The 20,041-nt window shown below is 40.1% G+C and overlaps 1 protein-coding gene across 1 annotated transcript in view; it reads right to left on the reverse strand.

Annotated features, from left to right (window-relative positions):
- Positions 1-235: 235 nt before the first annotated feature.
- IGF2BP3 (insulin like growth factor 2 mRNA binding protein 3) overlaps positions 236-20,041 on the reverse strand; it is a 116,309-nt gene continuing 96,503 nt past the window's right edge. Inside the window, exons 10-14 of the mRNA XM_062567807.1 lie at positions 9,802-9,921; positions 5,950-6,024; positions 2,890-3,021; positions 1,580-1,693; positions 236-620 (exon numbers count right to left, since the gene is read on the reverse strand). Coding sequence (XP_062423791.1) covers positions 519-620; positions 1,580-1,693; positions 2,890-3,021; positions 5,950-6,024; positions 9,802-9,921 — 543 coding nt within the window. The 3' untranslated portion in view covers positions 236-518. The remainder of the gene's footprint in view (positions 621-1,579; positions 1,694-2,889; positions 3,022-5,949; positions 6,025-9,801; positions 9,922-20,041) is intronic.

Genomic DNA, 20,041 nt, shown 5'->3' on the forward strand with positions numbered 1-20,041 from the left:
TCTTTTTAAAAAATGCCACTTGTTTCAACACTGGGACTAACACTTAAACTCTTGGCAATACCCTTGCTCTAACCCTAGCCCACCCATGATCCCACCCTCCAAATGTTTCGTTTTTTTTTTTTTTTTTTTAAATAACTGGACCTATAAGAGCAATGCCTTTTTTTTTGTTTGTTTTAAACCAGTGAACTCAGAAGAGAAAGCTTCATTAAACCAAGTTCTAAAATTGTTGGGGAATAATAAGAACAATAAAAAAGACTAACAAGTTTATGTTAAATTGTGAGAATAGAACAAAAGGGAAGTGAAGGGGTCCTTATTTTAAAGCTGGGTTTCAAAAGTTTGAGAGAGCCTAAAGAATACATTCTCAGAGACAGCGTTCAACGGTTGCCTGGTCCTCGAACAGGTGATTGGCTTGGTGGATCTTCTGCATATAACTTCAACGGGCGCTCGCCACCCGTCTCTCTGTTGCACAGTCTGTCTTTGGTCTGGCATCTGTCTCTGACGGGCCATTTCCTAAACCTTTATTTTCGTCTTGGCTGAGGCTGTCCACTTTGCAATGTTTTTTGCTGTTGCTGCTGCCTTCTTACCTGAGCCAGTATTTCCTGAATTTTTCTCTGAGCAAGCTGAAGGATACAAAGGAAAAGAAACAGTCCATGATGTTGCCATGCTGCAGTTACTGCTATTTACAAAAGACTTCATAGATGCTCCTGGGATATAAGGGATCTGGAGTAACTATTTTTTCTACTATCAACAGATAGTAGAAACAGATGACCCATCACTTGGGTTAGTGCTAATGCGTGACAGTTTTTAACTTTTCATGTTTTTCCACCTACCGTAACTACCTGCGTGGTTAGTTTTCCCCATCTAAAACACAGAGATCATGAACATAGGAAGATGACTACTAAGATTAAGACTAATTGAAGCCTGACTAATGGACATTTTAGGCTAACTCCATTTTATGCCTCTGGACATGCTAATATTTTATCAGAACTACTCTTCTATTTGGCAGCTGACACACTGGAGAATCCAGAAGATTGTCTTGCAGCATGTATCTGCACTCAAGTCTCATTTCTGAACTACAAGTCACCTGTAGTAGAACAACAAAGGAATCAATTTGAACTAAAAATTAAGTAGGGGAAGGAATCTCGTGATCCTTTTCCTAAGATACTAAATCAGCAGATTGGCCCTGTTACAACTTTCAAAGAAAAAGAAAACCCAAGTTTGACTAGACTGCAATTCAGATGATAAGAGGCATAGGCCATCTCATAGTATTTGTGAAGAAATCCACAGATATACACACTTTGTCCACATCTCCCAAAGCCTAAACACACTGACAAGAAGATATGCAAAAAAGTTTGTTTTATACATGAGTGCAATATTGCTAGAAGTCTTTCTCATAGGTATGAGGAAAGTTTATTTCAACAAGACAATTACAGAACCCTGACAAGCAGCACTTTCCATACCCTGAGTACAGGCCTTCTACTCCTTGCCTCTGGAAGTGGATATAAAACACAGGTCATGGAAACATCAAGGTAATAAAAAAATAAAATAAAAAATAAAAAATTATTCCAGCCCCTCCTACCTGGCATGCATAGAAGTGACCAGTTATTTTCACAACCACCTGATCATTTTCATCAGGTGTCTGGTCACGAGGGACTACAACTTCTGCACTTGTCAAGTTCTGAAGCTCATTTACCTATAAATAGACAAAAGAAATCAGAAAAATGAAGTAATTTAAAGAAACAAAAATCCCACAACAAAAAAGCCTCCAAGATCAAGAGCTGCTGAGCACAGAAACAGCATCCTCAAAAAAAAAAAAAAAAACAAAGAACAAACCCACACACCCACATACTGACACACACAACAGAAACCATCCTCATCTAGCAGTGTACTTTGCAAGATGAGATGCTTGTCTTGCTAACATAAATTAGCACCGAGTTCCCCAGTTTGTAAAAGTGCTTCAAAGACACTAAATGCAACACACAGAAGGTGTTAAATACATCACTTAAAAAAACAGATAGATGCCACAGTTAGACAGTGTTTACAGTTGAGTTTACAAGTTTAAGGTCAGAAAACTCGTGTCATGTATAATGTAGAGAAGAAAAAATTGTTAAATGTTTATAAGTTTTTCCTCAAAAAGCCTCTGTAAGATAGAGAACTCAAAAGAATGAGAAGCATCCAAATTATTTTCAGCAGCCTATCAATTGTCATGTTGTTAGATACAGATAAAGTTGGGACTTTTTCTCATTTAGTATCGGCTAGCTCTTGACTTAAAAAGCATATGAAAATACTAAAGGAGAACCAGCACACTTGCAGGACTGAAAATCTCAGTGATGTTATCCTATGCAGCAAGCTCAGCGAATGGATGTCATCACTTAAAGCAATTTTACTTTTGGTTGTATATTGAGGTCTGAAGAGGCCGAAAACATCCAAAATACGATATTCTACCATTTATTCAGAACTTACGCTTTCACTCAGTTTTGGCCAGTAATGTCACCTTGAGTGTATTTTTAATCAAGTGAGATTAATGAAATCTCTGCAAAAACTGTCACATGGTTCACAGAAATAGGTCTGAAGTAGAAATGTATTAATTCTAAATGGAAGAACTAAATTTCTATTAAAGAGGCTCTGCAGATCTGATTGGTATTACCTATTTTCATTAGACAATTTCTTTTTATGAAATAAAGCATTCTATGAGATTGGCTCCTATTAATTTGGGGCTAATATGAAGGAAAAATTAACATTTACAATTAAGAAAATAGCATCAGCTTTAAAAGAACTTCACAGGATTAGCACCTAATTAGCTAAATAATTAATCTTTATAGGTGTATATACACACCTAAATAGGAAACATAACTGAATAACACGAAAAGTTTTACTTCAACTACTTACTGTTTTGCCTCCTTTACCAATAACTCTACCAGCAGCATAGGATGGCACTTTTATATGAGCCTCAAGTTTCACTTCTTCTTTAGGTCCAAAGAAATTTTCTTCTTTAAGTTTTCCATAGATTCTCCCTTGAGCCTGCAAAAAAATATTTTCAGTTGAACAGTGTGCTTACTGAAATCTAGTTAACTTTAAAAAATTCCACAGAAATAAGAACTCCAGTATACAACCCCGATAAAAAGTTTTCCTCAATAAATACAATAGTTAAGTTTCTAAAAGTCTTTGTATCAACTACAAAGTTACCAAGGAACAATTCAGAGATTATTATTATTCTGTTTTTCAGTGAAATACTGCTTTTAAAATAAATCGTTACATCTCTGTAGAGGTAAAGAGTGGTAGAGAGAACTGTGCGGCTGAATTGTGTTTTTATTACCATTAGCAGCACAGAATGCATTTAATTGGTTCAAAAAAATATACACGTATACATGTATACGTATGTATATGTATGTACGTGTATATTTTAGGATGCTAAAATAAGTCATGAAATGAAGACTTCATTTACAACAAACTGCATACTTTTATACTCAGTTACAACATTTTGTTTTAAAAAAAAAGTCAGGGCTTGCTCAGTTTTCCAAGGTCGAAAATTAAATCTGCATAGATCCAAATGGCACCTGGGGAACAAATGTTACTTAAACAGGGGCAGCTCCCTGTTCTGAGTGGGGGGAACATACAAGTGCCAGGGAGCAAGAAGAATGTCCACAGAGACCAGCTGCTGAATCTCACTGATATGCCTCCTCCTCCCCTCTGCATCCCCCGCCTTAAAAAAAGATTTTCTTTCCTGCCAATTCATCAACAAATTCTTAAGAAATGATACACCAGATCTTCTACTCTTTGCATATCTTAGTCATATCAAAAGAACAACTCCATTGTGACACTGAGAAGAGATGCTCTACAAAGAGTATAAACCTATGACCACAGAATTTTTCCCAGTTCAGAGACTTCATTGCCTTGTTTAAATCACACACTCGCCGACCCTGTCACTGCATGCACCCTAAACGCAACCTTCTCGCATGGCACTGCTGCAGTGCAACATGGAAAGTCCAAAAAGATAACATGATACAATAGCTAGTAGCAGCTTATTTTACCTCAACCTTTCCTCATTCCCTCAAGCTCACACAAGCTTATACTACCCTAGAATGGACAAAGACTGAAGACATTTTGTGATCTTGGAGCTGAAAGTACTCTGTACTTTAAGTAAGACTCCACCTGAATAGTATGCAAATCCTCAGTGCATGGCTTTGACCTAGGTGGTGGGATACTGCAGGCAGTGGGAGGAAGCTATTACCCTGTCACAGAGGAGAAAAGTTGTCTCTTTCCAGTGAGGCAAAGGACCATCCAAAAAGTTCAGTACAAATACTGCATGCTGGCACCGTCAACAGCTCTAGGACCAGTGGTGTTCTGCTCCAGAAGTACATTCAAAAGGGTTTGCCAAGAGCAGATAAGATGCTTCTTCAAACCATGGTCTTGAGCTGGACTGAAACTATTTCCAAATTTGTTACAAAATAAAATTGCACAGCCATTTTCATCTCCAAACATCTCATGCACATAACACCTCTGACAAACTGCTCAGGCTGTGGGGCTCAGTTGGAGAGGTACTGCATCACTGCTGGATTACAAAGCAAGGTGGTGCGTTGTTTTTAAAAAGGTTTGGAGTGTTGGAAATAGACCTATGATCTTTCAGCTCTTTAGAAGGTCTTGAATGACAAAGAAATGCAACTCAAATGGGTTGTACCTCCTTTACTGTGAACAGCAGCTGAAATATGCTGTCTACACTGCATTGCACTTCCGCTGCACGTGTCCCAGCTCTGAGGCAACACGATCCTCTCCAAATATCAGTGTCATGGGTCACGCCTAAACTCTGCAGAGCTTACAGTCAAAGCTGTAAGCAGTGGCATAATCTCCACCTTCTTCCAGTTCCCTTGCTAGTAGGGAGTCCTGCACCACAACTTCCTCAGGCTACTGCAGCTGCAGATGAAAGGGGTGCAGCCACTGCAGCTACCACCAACGTGAATCAGACATCAGCTCATCAATGTGGAGGGGCACAAACAAGCAAAAACCTCGAGCAAGTAGAGCTTCTAAATTACACTTTACACTCAATAGCTTTTCAAATCAATATGGTAAGACTTCAAAATGAGCAATAATCCCAAATTCATCTAGATCGCTATTACTACTGCAGTATACCTGTCCTGATACTTCTCCAGATCTCCTAAAGAAATTCATGAAACTGATTCTAGATATCCCTGAAGCTTCTACACCTTCTACAACTGCATTAGAAGATGCACTGAAGCAAAAAATACAAAGCTATGAAAACAAGAACAGGCAATACCAGGAGGTGAACTCTCAAGTGACTTCCTACCTGCTTTGGGCCTCATCTATGAGGAAACTAGGCTGCTGCACTGAACCATCTGTATTACTCCTAAAATGATCAACTCTTTTTGAGGTAATTAATCCCTTAGCACTTAAGGCAGAAGGCCACTCCACAACTTGATTTGAACAAAAAACAGGATAATCAGGTCGGAGTACCTCCATGTAATTGGAGTGGAAATACTATAAGAAGCCTTACAGTTATCTGCAGAGCTACCCAAAAAGCATTTTCCGTCTGGGACACAACAGTAACCTGGGGAGACTCAGTCTTTCATCTTGTCAGCTTTGTTATTTCAATTAAATGGACTCAAATTTTGCTTACATTAAGACAGGCTAGAAAGACTGAACTATTATGCTCATAGGCTGCAGGGAAAATGAGGAACGCAATATGGTTACATTTTCATGCTAGATTTGATTCTACCTTACATAAAACTCCCACCAACTTTAAGGAAATGGCCTCTGATGATATTGTACTACTCATCTATTCATACGAGATTCCTTTGGGCAGAAGGAAAGCAAAAATCAAGTATCTACTAAAACTCTGTCTAAAAAAGTACTTAGAACCAAGTATTTCATTTTCACTAGAGCCCCTTATAACCGAAAGGCCACTACAGACTGACAAGTTTTTATATATTTTACCTTGAACTGAGCTTCTGGAGGTCCAGTGATGATAACCATTCTCAGCTTGGCATCTGGTCCTTCAGCAGGGGCAATCTGGAACAGATAAACATAGCTCTCGGTAGCTTTTTTTGGAGGAATAGTTTAAAGTCACCTCCTCCCCATTTCAGTCTCACATTCTGTTTAAGAGTGAAAAATTATTCACTATAGCAGTAGCATTACACTTCAGTCATGATGAGTTTGTTCTCTTTAAAGTGCATTAATTAGCTATAATACGTAGAAATGGGGTAAATCATAAGCAAGTTTTCTTCTGAAAATTAAAGGCACAGTTACTCATCTGCAGATGGCAAAGTCCCACAGCAATTTTCGTGTGGCTATAAATGATGCAAGACACGTAGCTTTCAAACAAGTCTGCTTAATAGACAGAAACTTTTATCCTCATCCACTAACTCAAAGTCTTTCTAACAAGCATGTGCCCATTAGCCAAAGTTTGCATCTGTCTCCCTGAAAGCAGAAGGTCACTTTACTATTGTAACTAATCATATTCAAAATATTTGTCCACACTGGACAACAACTTCGCAGTTTCCAGTTGCTTTGTATCTACAGACATTTGTGCGTCCCAAATAAAAATTAAGCTCCACCGCAGTTGAAACAGAGACGCCTGTAGGGTCTCTGGCAGTTCATGTCACCACAAAAGTAAGATTTCTGTGGGTGTTGTTCTCAGACTCCAGTGCCATTAAATAATTCACACTAGCCTCTGACATTCTGTATGAATCTTTTGTTTATCACAACTGACATTTCCATTGTTGCATCTAGTATTACATAGTCACTGATGAACAAGCAATATATTAAACACTACAGTATTTCATCTTGGCTGTTGGCATAGGGATGTTTTTCATATTTAACAGCTGTAGTTTATTTCAGACAAATTACCAGTCACCATGTATCACTGCCACTATAGAATTTTGCTAACCAAAGTTCATATAATTATTCATATTGTGTATAGTGCATTCTCCACCTTAGGATACCAGTTATTTGCTCTGCATATTTATTTTTCATATGATTTCTGTTTTCTAATTTGCTTTATATAAGGAGACATTCATTTTACAATAGTACATTTACTAAAATAACAAAATACAATGTTGCAGTAAGAGCAAGAAAAGACTTAATCCATTCATTATTTGGAACATACAAATATTTTAGAGGTGCAAAATTTAAAGGGACACTTGCAGTCAGCTGACCGAACAGAGCTCAGCCTGATAATTTCTATTTGAGTACAATGAACGTTGCGGTTTGTCTCTCAGTCACGTTTTCTTTGTGAATACCTGCTCTTTTATTGAAATTTTAGGAAAAAATTTCCATTAAGTCTTCATTGCATCTTTGTTTCTTGCAGAAATATAAGTGTTCTGGGCCATTTCTTGCTTTGCTTTTATCTTAGCACATCCTGTTCTCTTCTCAACAGCTGGAGTAAAACATAGCTGATGGCTATGAAAGAAACATGCACTGCCGACAGTAACCTTTTGATAGCTGAAGGAGCAATTTAAGAAACCTCAGTGCTAATTTAGTCTATCTGCTCTTTGAAACAGAGGTTATATACACACAAATATTACCTAAGTGGTGAATTTTTAACTTATGAGAGAAATAAATTTACATTGCTAACTAGAAAACAATTATTCTTCCATACTCTGAGAATGGAACCATTAAAATACCCAAAACCTGTAGCACTCATACCAACTCCTTCAGAGACAGAAAGAGGTGCTCCAACCATCATTTACCAGCAGGAAAGCCCAGTGGTTCCCTGCGGGTGCCAGCACCTTGGTATGAGCTGGGCATGCAGTCCACAAACCTCTGCCTCAGAGCTCCTTGGCCAAATCACTTCACCTACTTGAAATTCCTGCCAAACCTGCACTGCCAAGCAACAAACCCAGCACAGGAACCCATCTCAAATCATCAGCAGCCACATGCAGCTCAGAAGCCACGAGCTGGACATCACAGCCTTATGTAGGACCTCTACCAAGCTGCAATTTTAGTCTTATTTTATGACTAACCCAGTTTCCTCAGATCCACAAAGCTCAGCACAGGCACAAAGAAAAATGCATATGGACATAAAATGTTTTCACATGCAACCATCTTATACACAACTTAAAACAAGCTCAGAAAGCCATGAAGGGAGACTTACTTCTTAAAATATACAGCGGAAAGTATGATTACTAGTTTGGCAAGATGAAAGTGATCCAGGCAGCACTCCCTCCAACTTTTAGCTAAAAATACTGATTCCTTAATGATTCATAATTTATTATTTTGCTCAGAAGTTACAGTAAAGTTCGCTTGAAGGACAGGTGGTCAACATGAAGGACATTTAGAAGTTTTAAGTAAGTTTGAACCAACTGTCACATGAAACATTTATTCTCAGACAAAAGCAGACCGCTTTTGTGCATGTTGTTGGGTCAGATTATAGTTTAAATTAAATTTTTATTCTAATTGATATGTGACATGAAATCTGCAGTTTCACTATTTAGTAAGTATACCCTATATCTGCACAGTTCTGTTAAGATTTAATACTACTTCCGCAAAAGTCTTTGCTTTCTTCCTAAAGATGACCAGAGCTTTAACAAACTATTAACTGAATTTCAATTAATACAGAAATGTTGTACGTGTCAGGTTCAGGGGTGCCAGTCAGCATAGGAAGCCTGTGGTCAGTGTTAGCCAGATGCATGAGAAACACGAGCAACTACCTTTCCACTAAAATGTCCTCCAAGGACTAACTAAAGAACTAGTTTGGACTGATTCTCAGAGGTCCAGGTTACTTCACATTTCTCTCTCAGCCTAGCAGTACCTTTCCTATGCTACCTAATCTATAGGTATGACCTCTGGAATGCACACTCCAGTACAACAAAGATTTCATTAAAAAAACACACCCACAGTCACCACTACTACCACATCCACACACCCACACCAACACCTAGCACTTCCTTCCATTCCTTCCACTAAAAATATCATCCTAGCGCTCTACCACCGTAAACCCTCTGTGCTGTGTAACTCAATTACTTAATGTATTGCTTAATAAAGGATGGAATCGAGCCCAAGGCTCTGGAAAAGCACTCCTTCTTTGCACTTACCATGGCATTACCAACAGGAACCCAAGGCCTGCCTTAAGCCAAGGAGATAATCACACTGGTTAACCCCTACACACAGCTAAGGAGCAAATTCACCAAGGAGCAATTTTACCAAGAAAGACTGAACTTAAACTTATTTTCTTTTAGTTCATCTGCTGCAAACCACCTTGTTCTCATCTAAACGTGCGTTGACTACCTACCTCAAACCAGCTAAATAAGCTGTTCGATGTTAAACCATGGTGCTGAGATAAATGTGATGTTACAGAAAAGACCTACTCAGGAACTGAGAATATATGAGTGATTTTAAAATAGAAAGTACCTCAGAGTGGAGCCAGAGCTTAATATCTCAAATTCACCCATTTGAAACGGAGCAAGACAGATCCCCGTAGGAAAAGACTTTGCCTCGCATTTGTTTTTAGAAGGGGAACTCACTAGCCAATTTTCACTTCACCAAATGCAAGATGAAAGCCCTTAACCATTGCATCATTGAGACTTAAGTCTGTTTCTAAGAAATTGAGATCACTAAAGTAGTTTTCTTTGCAGCTTATATTTCACACCTCAGAAGACATTTGAAAACATGCTTCTATAATTATCTTGTCTCGAGGAAGATTAAAAGACGATTTATAAACAAACGTATCATTTATCACATCACATTCTAAGCAGAGAGTGGAGGAGGACGTTCACAAAAATCCTGCTTGTGCAAATTTACTGAAAGTGTCACATAAAATATACAGAAAGTTAGTCAGTGTAATAATACCTTAATAGATGCGCCTGCAAAACGAGAAAGTTGTTTGATGTGCTGTCCCTGCTTGCCAATAATAGCTCCAACTGCCAAGGCTGGGATGAACAGATGAACAGTCTCAGACTCGGGCTGTTGCTGTGGGGAAGAAGGAAATATGCAGTGAATGTTTTTGAACGTTATGAATCAGACTGACAGGAAAACTGGTATGGAACAAGCATGCATGGAAATGAGGGGGAAATCTTAGGATGCCCTGTGAAGTCCGAATATTAAAGGTCTGGCTTTTTCTGAAAAATCATGAAATTCACATAACATGAGAGGAAAATTTGAGCCAAAAGAGGATTCTTGTATCTTTTATCAAATAGTTGCAATTTTAATGCTGAGAGTTTAAAAACAATTGAGCTGTTGCTTCTTCAAGAGAAATTCATTCTTACCTGTCACTACCTCAAAGCTTTTCCACATGCAAGACTCGGCAGATGAGACTGCTACAAGTGAAGGGGCTACAGCTTAAGTAGGTAAACTAATTTCCAGCTTTCCTAGTTACTTTTTAATAGTAGGCTGTGCGGAGAACTTCGCAGAAAGCTTGAGAGTGACATAGATGTTATAGTTTCCTTTGTGTGGGAGTGATCTGGAATGATAGCCAGCCTGAAAATTGCCAACGATTCCTCTTGTGTAATATTATGTAACAGTTGGATTCTTGGCAGCAAGCCTAAAACAGGCTAGTAAATTAAATGTAGGATTAAGAGTTTTTGAAAGTAAGAGGACCCTGATATTGAGCCCAGTGGATATCAGGCATCACCGCCGTTTTCTATTACTTTCAACCAGACACCCCAGCTGGAGAATGCAGTATAGCACTTAAGATCCTCTTGATGTGCTGGGTAGCAATGATCTAAGCACAGGGTTACTTACACCGAGATAAACCATAACCATTTTACCAGCCTTGGAAGCAGCTTCCAAAGAGCTTCTCTTGGACTAACACAGCACCCACTGCACCACAGTACCATTTACATCAAGATCACTTCTCAAAAGCGTTTCACACAAGACCTTCTTGGATCTAGGAGGCATTTAAGATCGCCTTTAAAACCTTTTTCCTCTATGTAGCTATGCTTATGTATTTTCAAAATTGATTTCATTCATCCTCAGCAATACAAGGCCAACAACTCCTTTTCCTACAAAGGCATCTCAAAAAGCACACAGCTACAGGCACTATATCTGTGTCAGCTGAGAAGAGCGTACCAGGGAGTACCACTGAACAGAGCACATGGAAATCACTATACTCATTTAGCTTTGTTCTCTGATGTGTTTTGGTGGGGATACAGGCCCACATATGCTCACTGAAGTGTTTTTTTTCTGGGATATTCTTAAAAAAAAAAAAAATCTATATGCAACACACAGCAAAAAGCAGCTGCAAACCTAAAAAAAAGCCATTTAAACTTATTTTTACTTTTAAATTTCAGCAACTTCTTTCAAGAGGAAGCAAAGTCCCATGGCATTAACCATAAACACATCAGAGCAAAATGCTTATTTACAAGTTTTACCACTTTGTTTTTGTTGAATGTAAGGTAACTATAACCTCAGGGAAAAAAATTCCAGGCACTAATCCATGGACCAGGTGAAGAAATCCCAAAACAGGATATTTAAAATAGAAACACATTCTGCCAGTCACCTTAGGTGATCGCAACAGCTACCCTGCATACAAGGCAACAGGATACTCTGAGGTTTTTGCCAACTTATGTCCACGTTTTCCCTGGACACGGGTCCCAGCCCCCCCAGGATCCAGCCTCCCTGCTCCTTTTGGGCACTTCAGAGCCAGCAGGATTGTAACTCCAGCTGATTTTCCATGCAGGGAGCAGGTGCCTGACCTGACTAACCACAGAGCCATGCAAATGGCAGCCCTGCAAGAAGATGGAAAGCAAGAGCAATTAGATCGGGGTATGGGAAAAGGTGGGAACACTCCGTTTAATCTGCCTACGGATCAGTTTAAAATAATCCCCAAACTACACCCTGAAACTGCGTATTTGTAATAAAAGATACTAGTCACTGCAGTATATGTGTTAAACCACTTTGCAGAAGATTAGTCATTTTCTCCTCTTGTAGCAAACACCCTGTGAGTGTACTTATAGTAAGTCCTTTTACACTTTCATCATGAATCCAGCCATATATCCAGTTATTTGGAGACATTACTGAAGATGCTCAGCGACCTTATTGCTTGTGGTAAGGTCACTTCTGAAGTGACTGCTTCTGAACGGATACAAATTCACGAGACATTTGCTTGTTCCAGTTTTGCTCCAAGGACCCACACCAACGGCGCCCAGCGAGGAGGCAACGCGGCTTTCCTACCTGACGCCACGGGCTGAGCCGCCCCGGCTCGCTTGCCTCGGTGGCCGCTACCTCCGGCCATGCGCTCCGGCTCATGCAGAGCTCCACTGCTGCTTTCTCCCCTCCTATACACAACCTCAACTGCTCTCCTCCAGCTAAGCTTTGAGTTAATTCATACAACATTGCTGTAAGTCAACCACATGACTTGGTTTTCAAGAATTTACACAGCTTCTACCTAAAACCACCTCCAGACACACTTCTCTACCACACGAATGGATCAGACTTCATTACTTCTGTTTGCAGATATTTCCTGTCTTCCCTCTGTTGCCCATCTGCCTGCAGCACAGCTTTTCCTTCTCCTTCCCAAAGCTTGATTTCGAGCAGCTTTCTTGGCTAGATTCAGTTCACCGCTGAAATTCCTTTCTGCTGCTTCACCCGTTACACATGAAACATGGGCAACTAAAGGCAGAAGACACTCGCATGTCCTTCCAAGCGTACAGTCCGCTCACTGTCATCTCTCTCCCTCCTTTCCCTCCTCAGAAATTTCACTCGTTGATACATTAAGACTTCTTTCAAAAAAACAGAACACACACCTTTTCTTGGAATAAGGCACCTTAAACATTTAAGCTCCATGTTGATGTAGTAGAGAGAAACGCTATCGTTTGGGAACGGGGGAGACTCTGTCAATACTGAACGAACATCCATTGGCGCTTTTCGAGTTCTTGCCTGCAGCAGTACGTCAGCACACAGGTACAATCAAATCCATCCCCAGCAAAACGTAGCAAAGGATTCAGAAGTAGTACTTCCATTTTCTTACCCATGCTGACTTTAACTACTCAAAATAGTATTGCTTGATTGGCTTTAAAGCAAACACATCTAGATGACCAGTCCCCCCCTTTTTTTTCTTCTAGCAAAGACTTTCAAGAGAATATTGTAACACCAGTTCCATTTATTATCTGTCTACCTCTTTACCCATAGTAACAAAACAAACCCCCAAACCTTTTGTATTTACTGGAAGACTGTCCTCCAGAACACACACATCAGAATGCAATGTAATGATTACACCACCCACCAATCTTACAGAAGCTTCTACAGTTCTTAGGAGGGAAGAAAATCAACTCTCATCTTCTCTGTGCCATGCCCTGCAAGTCATGTAGCTTTCCAGGAATATTCAGGATGAGTTATATCACAAATAGGTTCCTAGATCTTAAATATGTGTTAGAAGCATTAAATTTAGGAATTTTTCTCCAGTTCTACAGAATCTGCAATTAATAAGGCCAAATGAAGCTTGCTTAAACATATACTTCAATGTAAAAAAAAAAATATATATATATATACTGGAGAAAGTATCTCTCCATATGGACTCTGAAGAGCATCCTGTAGTTCAACTTTTTGCTTCATAGCCCCCTCTGCAAAATAGGAATGATATTAAAGAATGTATTTCAAGGCTACATGAGGATGGAGAAAGATACATAATCAGGTTGAATTTATAGAGCTTTAAGAAGAGATGTAGCAGTATCAGATATCACTAATATTTATGGGAAAGATACCATTTCACCAGGTTCATAGCCTCCTTAGAGAAGGATGAATCTGTTTAAATTTTAAATATAAATTTTAATTTTAATTTTAATTTTAAAATTTACTTTTAAAGATAATTAATTTAATGTAGATCTTTATCATTATATTTAATTTTAAGGGCCTTAACAACAGTCATATTTAAATATTTCTCAGATTAAATGTTTAAGTAGCATACAATTGTTACTCAAGTTGTAAAGTTCATTAAGTCATGAAAATGGAGGTAGTATCTGGTCAACTACTTTTTGACAATGGTAAAGTCTCCTGTCCATGGAGAATTCCTTGCACTCTTCTTCTCTTCCCCATCCAGTTTATTTCTCCTCATATAACCAAATAGTTTGTTCAAGAGGAGACCAACCTTGGGAGCTGAAAGAGCAGGAGAAAAAAGCCTTTTAAATTTGGAGAAATGTAAAAACCAATTACTCCAGGATGTGTGGTCCATATGTCCATCCTTACAGAGTAATTGTGCAATCAGAGATGCATGAGACAGAAGACTTCTTTTGCAATGTTTGTCCAGTGGGTTCAGTACTGGTCCCTCCTACAAAGTCAGAGTCGGAGGTCTTGCTGCAAATTGCGGGTCGTTTCAAAACTGTCTTGATCACATAGGTTTCAGCAGGATGACCAGAAGGTAACTCCAGCTGCAGAGAATTAAACAGAACAGGCACAGCGCTCTCCTGTCCCATGCAGCAGCCAGACAGCAACCTTCAACTCAACCTGGGTCTGAGCATAGCTCCATAGGTTTGTTCCCTGCTGCACTTGAACAAAGATTGGCCCCTGGGTTATCACCAGTTCATGTCAACCTTACTGGGGACTTCCCACTGGATCATTGTTGACATACAAGCAACTCTCGCTTGTTAATACAAAATAACATAGTGAAAGGTTGGTCATCACTTGTCTTTAAGCGTAAAGGCATCCTTTGAGATGCTGGATGGCAAAGTATATCCCATGAGCCCTGCAAAGGTTCACTGAAGCCTTAAGACTCAGGGCCACTGTGAAGGCTTAAAATGCAGGGCCACTAAAAACAACTGGAAAAAAAAACAAAAACAAAAACAAAAAAAAAACACCAAACCTCACCATCATCAACCATCACCTTCCAGGGAGGGGACTGCAAAGCCCGATGCACCAGTCCCTAGGCACAACAGTCTGAGGCTGGAGAAGGTAGCTCAGTCACATGGTGAAGCAGAGGAAGGTGTCTAACAAACCTCATGCTGTAAAGCAGGGAGGTACATGAAAGAAACAATTTGTTGTTTTCTCTCTAGCCTTAAAAAGAAATCCAAATAAGATAAAGTTGAGAAAAAGGGAAGAAAAAGTGATGACTGTTCCTTCAGGCTACCCAATCAAAGTTCAGTAGTGGACTGAACAGCCTGTGGAGTTTGGTTTGACGTACGTATTTCTGGGTGGTGGGGCAAGAGGCCTGCACATGCCTGAGGAATATGGATTTGGGGAACGACTTTTTGGTCTCAAATCGCTGGGGCACACAGTTTGCTGAAGCTAGACAGCACTAGGATTCAGACAGAGAACTTTCTTCCTCAGAATTAAAAAAAAAAGAGAGGAGAGATAGTGAGAGAGCGAGCATGCGCTCATGCGAGCAGCTCCAGAAACTGAGCTTTCTTAGTTCCGAGAAGCTGAGATTCTTGAAGAGCATGGTGATCAGAAACAATTACTTCAGTTCATGAATATCAGATAATACTTGCTTTGTTTTACAAAAATCTGTATGCTTTAAATACAAAACAGGCTTGATAAGCCTTTTTTGTCTATATCTAGCACATTTAACTAATAAAAGTTATTTGAAATGCTGTTTTTCTTCATTAATTGGATTCCAATTTCCATCCAAATCTAGTCTGATAAAAATCAAGAGAAAAATTAATCAAGCAAATAAGAAAAGCACCAATCATCATTCTTTACAGAAAATGGAAAAAATACATTAACTAAAGCAAATAGTAAACTGCATATTTGTTTAAATAGAAAAACAAACTCTTTGTCTTAGCAAAGAATACGGTAGTTGTGGTGGTACAGACTACACTAAAGCTTTCAGAAAGGTACCTGAAGTACAGATGCAAAACAAGGTAAGTCAACTTAAATCAGATTTCCTGCCTGCTAATATAAATCATGATTGAAACCAGTGATCTAAAACACAGATGTAAATTAATCCAGCCCATCGCAGGAAGCTAAGCAACTGTTTCCCCATACCAGCAGCCCTCAAACATTTCAGACTAATCTGTTTCCTACAGCAGCTTGGATTCACCTCCTTCCACACCTCCCACAAGTGCTTGAACACCACCCTCCTAGTCCCCACTGTCCCCTTACTGTAACAGTCCACACCAGCTATTTCTTAAATAAAATAAAAATTATCTCCTCCAAAGATCTATTCTGTTCCTAACTCCTATAACCTGCTGCTTCCCTGCACGTGGGGCTCACCTGGACTCCTGCAGTACACACATCATCAGGAGGTTCCCCTTCCCTCCAGCTCATCCCTACAGCCCAACAGGTTTCCTCAGGAGAATCACTTCTGTGCTCCAAGCCCTACCATGTTGTACTTGATCCGCAGCAAACTTGCTCAGCACAAAATTGTAATTTCTTAGTTGCCAGAGTGCAGAGACAACTAGGCTGAAGCTCTTACCCCTCTTCAATACATGCTCTGTGCCTCCAATCTGAGGGCTGTTGCTCCACACCCAAAGCAGATGACTCCTAGCCAAGCAAATCTGAAGATTCACTCTTCTTTCTGCACCTCCCTGAAGGATTTGCAGAGTTAGAAGGAGCTTTAGAGCCCAAAAAGCTGCCTTTGGGTTAAGCTCACCATAACACTTCCTTCTGCCATGGTCTGGTGCATCAGTCCTGCAAACGTTCCAGAATTATTGCTGAGAAGAGCATTTCCCTTATCTGATGTATCCTCAGAAGAAGAGCATACCTTGTCTTCTCAGGCTTGCATAACAGCCAAAGTATGGCTGAGTAAGGATTGGAAAAAAAAAAAAAAAAAAAAACTCAGAAGAATAACAGATATGATTCTTCAGATAGGTAGGGACAAAAACAACAACAACCACCTTAAATACAAAAGAAGAGCTGGGAGGGAGTGGACATCAAATTTTGGGAATAGCTTTATTTTAAAAAACAACTGGAGTTCTGCCTTCTCCGATCTTCCCCTGAATGAACCTCCCTTTACATTCAGCTGAAGCCACTGCTGCTAGGTCAGTCACATGGCGCTCTCGGTCCTGGCGAGCTTGTGTTCCCACCCATCACAGGGCTGGTAAGGGAAAACGTTTGTTATTTATGTTCCTTAGGTTAACTTAAGCATTAATCTCAGTCTTTCTGCAAGCCTGCCAACAGCACAATTTTTTTCCCAGTCATGTTTTTAAGTGTCTCCACAGATCCCTTGCTCCATCAAATACATGTGGTTGATAAACCCATTGCAACATTTGGGATACGGCTGTAAATTCTTTAAATCCCTGTATGCACTGAAGTAAATAGGATTCTGTGCCAGACTTCAGTGGGAGCAGAATCAGATCTTCCCTGTTTTCCAAGCCTGTTATGCATCTCCAGTATGTTTTCATTTATTCTAAATGTGCTGCAACTGAATTACCTTAGGAGGAGGCACTTATTGTAAGTCACAAAGTCGTATTATCTGTTTCTAGCCAGCATCCATTTTTAGCAGTAAGGGAAATAATTCAAAACTATTTTAAGACTGCATGGAACAGTCTCAGCCAATGCCTGGCCACAACCTAGCCTTTTTTTAAAATATATTTTTAATAGTAAGCAAATCCACTTTCTAAAGTGAAAAAATAAGTCCAGTAAATGACTGCATTAAAGAGTCTCTTTTGCCATTCCCTCCCTTCCCAACAGCCCTAACCACTATCACCATGGCAAAGCAGATTTACACGACTTGTTCGGTTTTCAGAACACCCCAAACTTTGTCAGGGAGTGATGTATTATTCAAAGCTGTTTTATTCAAAGCTTCTAAAAGACCCAAAGCCAGAATTTAAACTATGTTTTTGCTATGTACTATGAAGAATTATACTGGCCTACAACTACACTAAATACTCTTATTTATTTAGTAATAAAAGTTTGCAGCAAGAGGAAACCAACATTAAGCCAAGTATCCTTGAGGACATTCCAGTAAGAGTCAATGCATTAATACAAAATAAGCTTTTGACATCAGTGAAAGAAATCCTAGTGTATTCATTTTCCAATACCAACACTAAAAGTTTAAGCCCTGATTGGAAACAAGAGGCTCATTAAGGAAAGCTTATTTAACGCCTTGGTACAGAGGTCTAACGCAATCCAGTTTTACAACACCCTTACAAATACCTCTTGGATCACCATTTTGTGCATCAGATAAAGTGGTGCTGCCAATGCAGGTTAACATAGGGGAACCCAAGTTCTCCCCATCTTCCAAGCCTTTCTGGTTTACTTAGGACAGACTTAAGCTTATGCTGTGATCCTAAAATCTTTTGCCCCACCTGCAGAACCAGGACTACACACAACAGATGATGGAGACTACTTATTATTTAGTGAATTCAGTCAGTCAGCAGCTAACCAAACATATACATATAAAAAAAAGGTAGGAGAGGTGGGAGAGGGGGAAGAGTTTCAGTGTCACGAGAAGTCTCCCGGCAGCTTCCACACTTTCTCCTCGTGCAGGTGGCCAGGAGCTGCCAATACCACCTGCCCCTACTGCCCAGCCCTCCTGGGCAGCAGCCAGTTGGGGTCAGAGGACAGCCAGCTCCCCCTCATCTTGCTAGTGTTACTTCTGTATAACGGAAAGAACAACAGCATCCCCAGGTGAATCAGGAACATCACCCTGCCAGAGGCAACCAGCCTGCAGCAGGCAGGGTGGCTCTAGCCCCAGCTGTTGGTCCTGGACATGCAAAAATTGTGCCAGGCAGGAGCACTCTTTCTCGTCAGTCATGCTGGTCTCTTCCTCTTGGGTGAAGACCAAAGCCATCATCCCCATCTGCATTTCCAGGTCAGGGACTGCTGCAATTCCACACCGGAAACTGAAACAAACCTAGTTATTGCACAGTCACTGGAGACTACTAAAATCATCTCACTTAGCACCAGCCACTCCAGCTCTTGGCTCTGAACTTCAACACTTTTCATCACCATCATCATCTACCTGGCAAGCCAAGGGAATCTCCTAATACTACTAGAAGTCACTAACCCAGCTGCACCTATCAGAGGCATTTCCAGCACAAAACCCTAGCCAGGATTGGGATGGCGGGGGCAATCATAGAAGCAGAGAAGGAACATTTTCTGGCAGGCTGCTTATAAGGCATTTCACAAGCAGAGACAGGTTTCACATATTTCCAAGCATAGCATGAACTCTTTGTTTTTACAAAATCTAATTAGCCACAAAACCAAAAAAGTAATCTGCCACCTTTTGTTCTGAATAGATAGCCAAGAAGCAGAAATGAACACAGGCAGCAGACTGTAAAACTATGTAAGTGGGAATTTTGCTGGTCAGTCACAAGCACTAAACGTAGGTATTTGATGCTGCAACACTCTGCAACCACAAATACAGAAAAGTTTAAAAGTACTTCCCCTTAAGAAGTTGTGGCATGTATGCGCCAGCCACATGGGTACTCCAGATGCCTGGCAAGTTGTCCATGAAATTTGTGGTTGTGAAAAAGATACAGGAACTGCATCAATTTCGTTTATAAAGACTCTGCTCTCTGATTCCTCAGAAGCTACAGGAAAAAAAAAACAGGTTCTGGAAACAAAGAAAGCACACTTGTTTTTTACCATACATAGCAAATACACACACACAAGATGAAGCCAGCTACAGCAGAACGAGGAGACTTAACCTACTTTTGTTTCTGGCCTAAGGGAGGTCAGCACAACCTGTTACTTGGCACCTTAAGGAATGAAATTCTCATTTAGTTTGACATTCAGAGGACCCTGAGCTTGGCAATTAGAGCTTGGGAGTATGAGATGCTCAAAAGAGGCCCAATGAAATCTCCTTCCCACCACAAGAGCGTCAGAACAAGTTCTTATCTCTTGTCCCAGGCACCTAGAAATGAACAAGTGTTCAAAATGGCAGAGAGGAAGATGTCATTTTTATTTTTAAAAGTGTGTATTGTTAGTCAGTCAGTGACACCAATTGCATTATGACAGCCTATGAACCATACAAAGAGCTATTAAGAATAGCTGAAGTCTTCAGTACCCTGGGGCAAGGCGGGGGGGCGGAATGCTAGCTGCCAATCTGGCAAACGTTTGCACTTTACACACTGCCAGTTCTACTTCTGTTCTCCACCACTCCCCAGACTGGGGACCAGTCCATCTCCAGAGACAGAAGAGTTTCTAATCGCTTTTGACAAGGACCCTTGGCAACATGGCATGGTAGGAGTGGGAGACTTCAGAGCTGGCGAGA

The sequence above is a fragment of the Rhea pennata genome, chromosome 2, assembly GCF_028389875.1.
Source record: "Rhea pennata isolate bPtePen1 chromosome 2, bPtePen1.pri, whole genome shotgun sequence".
Classification (NCBI taxonomy): Eukaryota; Metazoa; Chordata; class Aves; order Rheiformes; family Rheidae; genus Rhea; species Rhea pennata.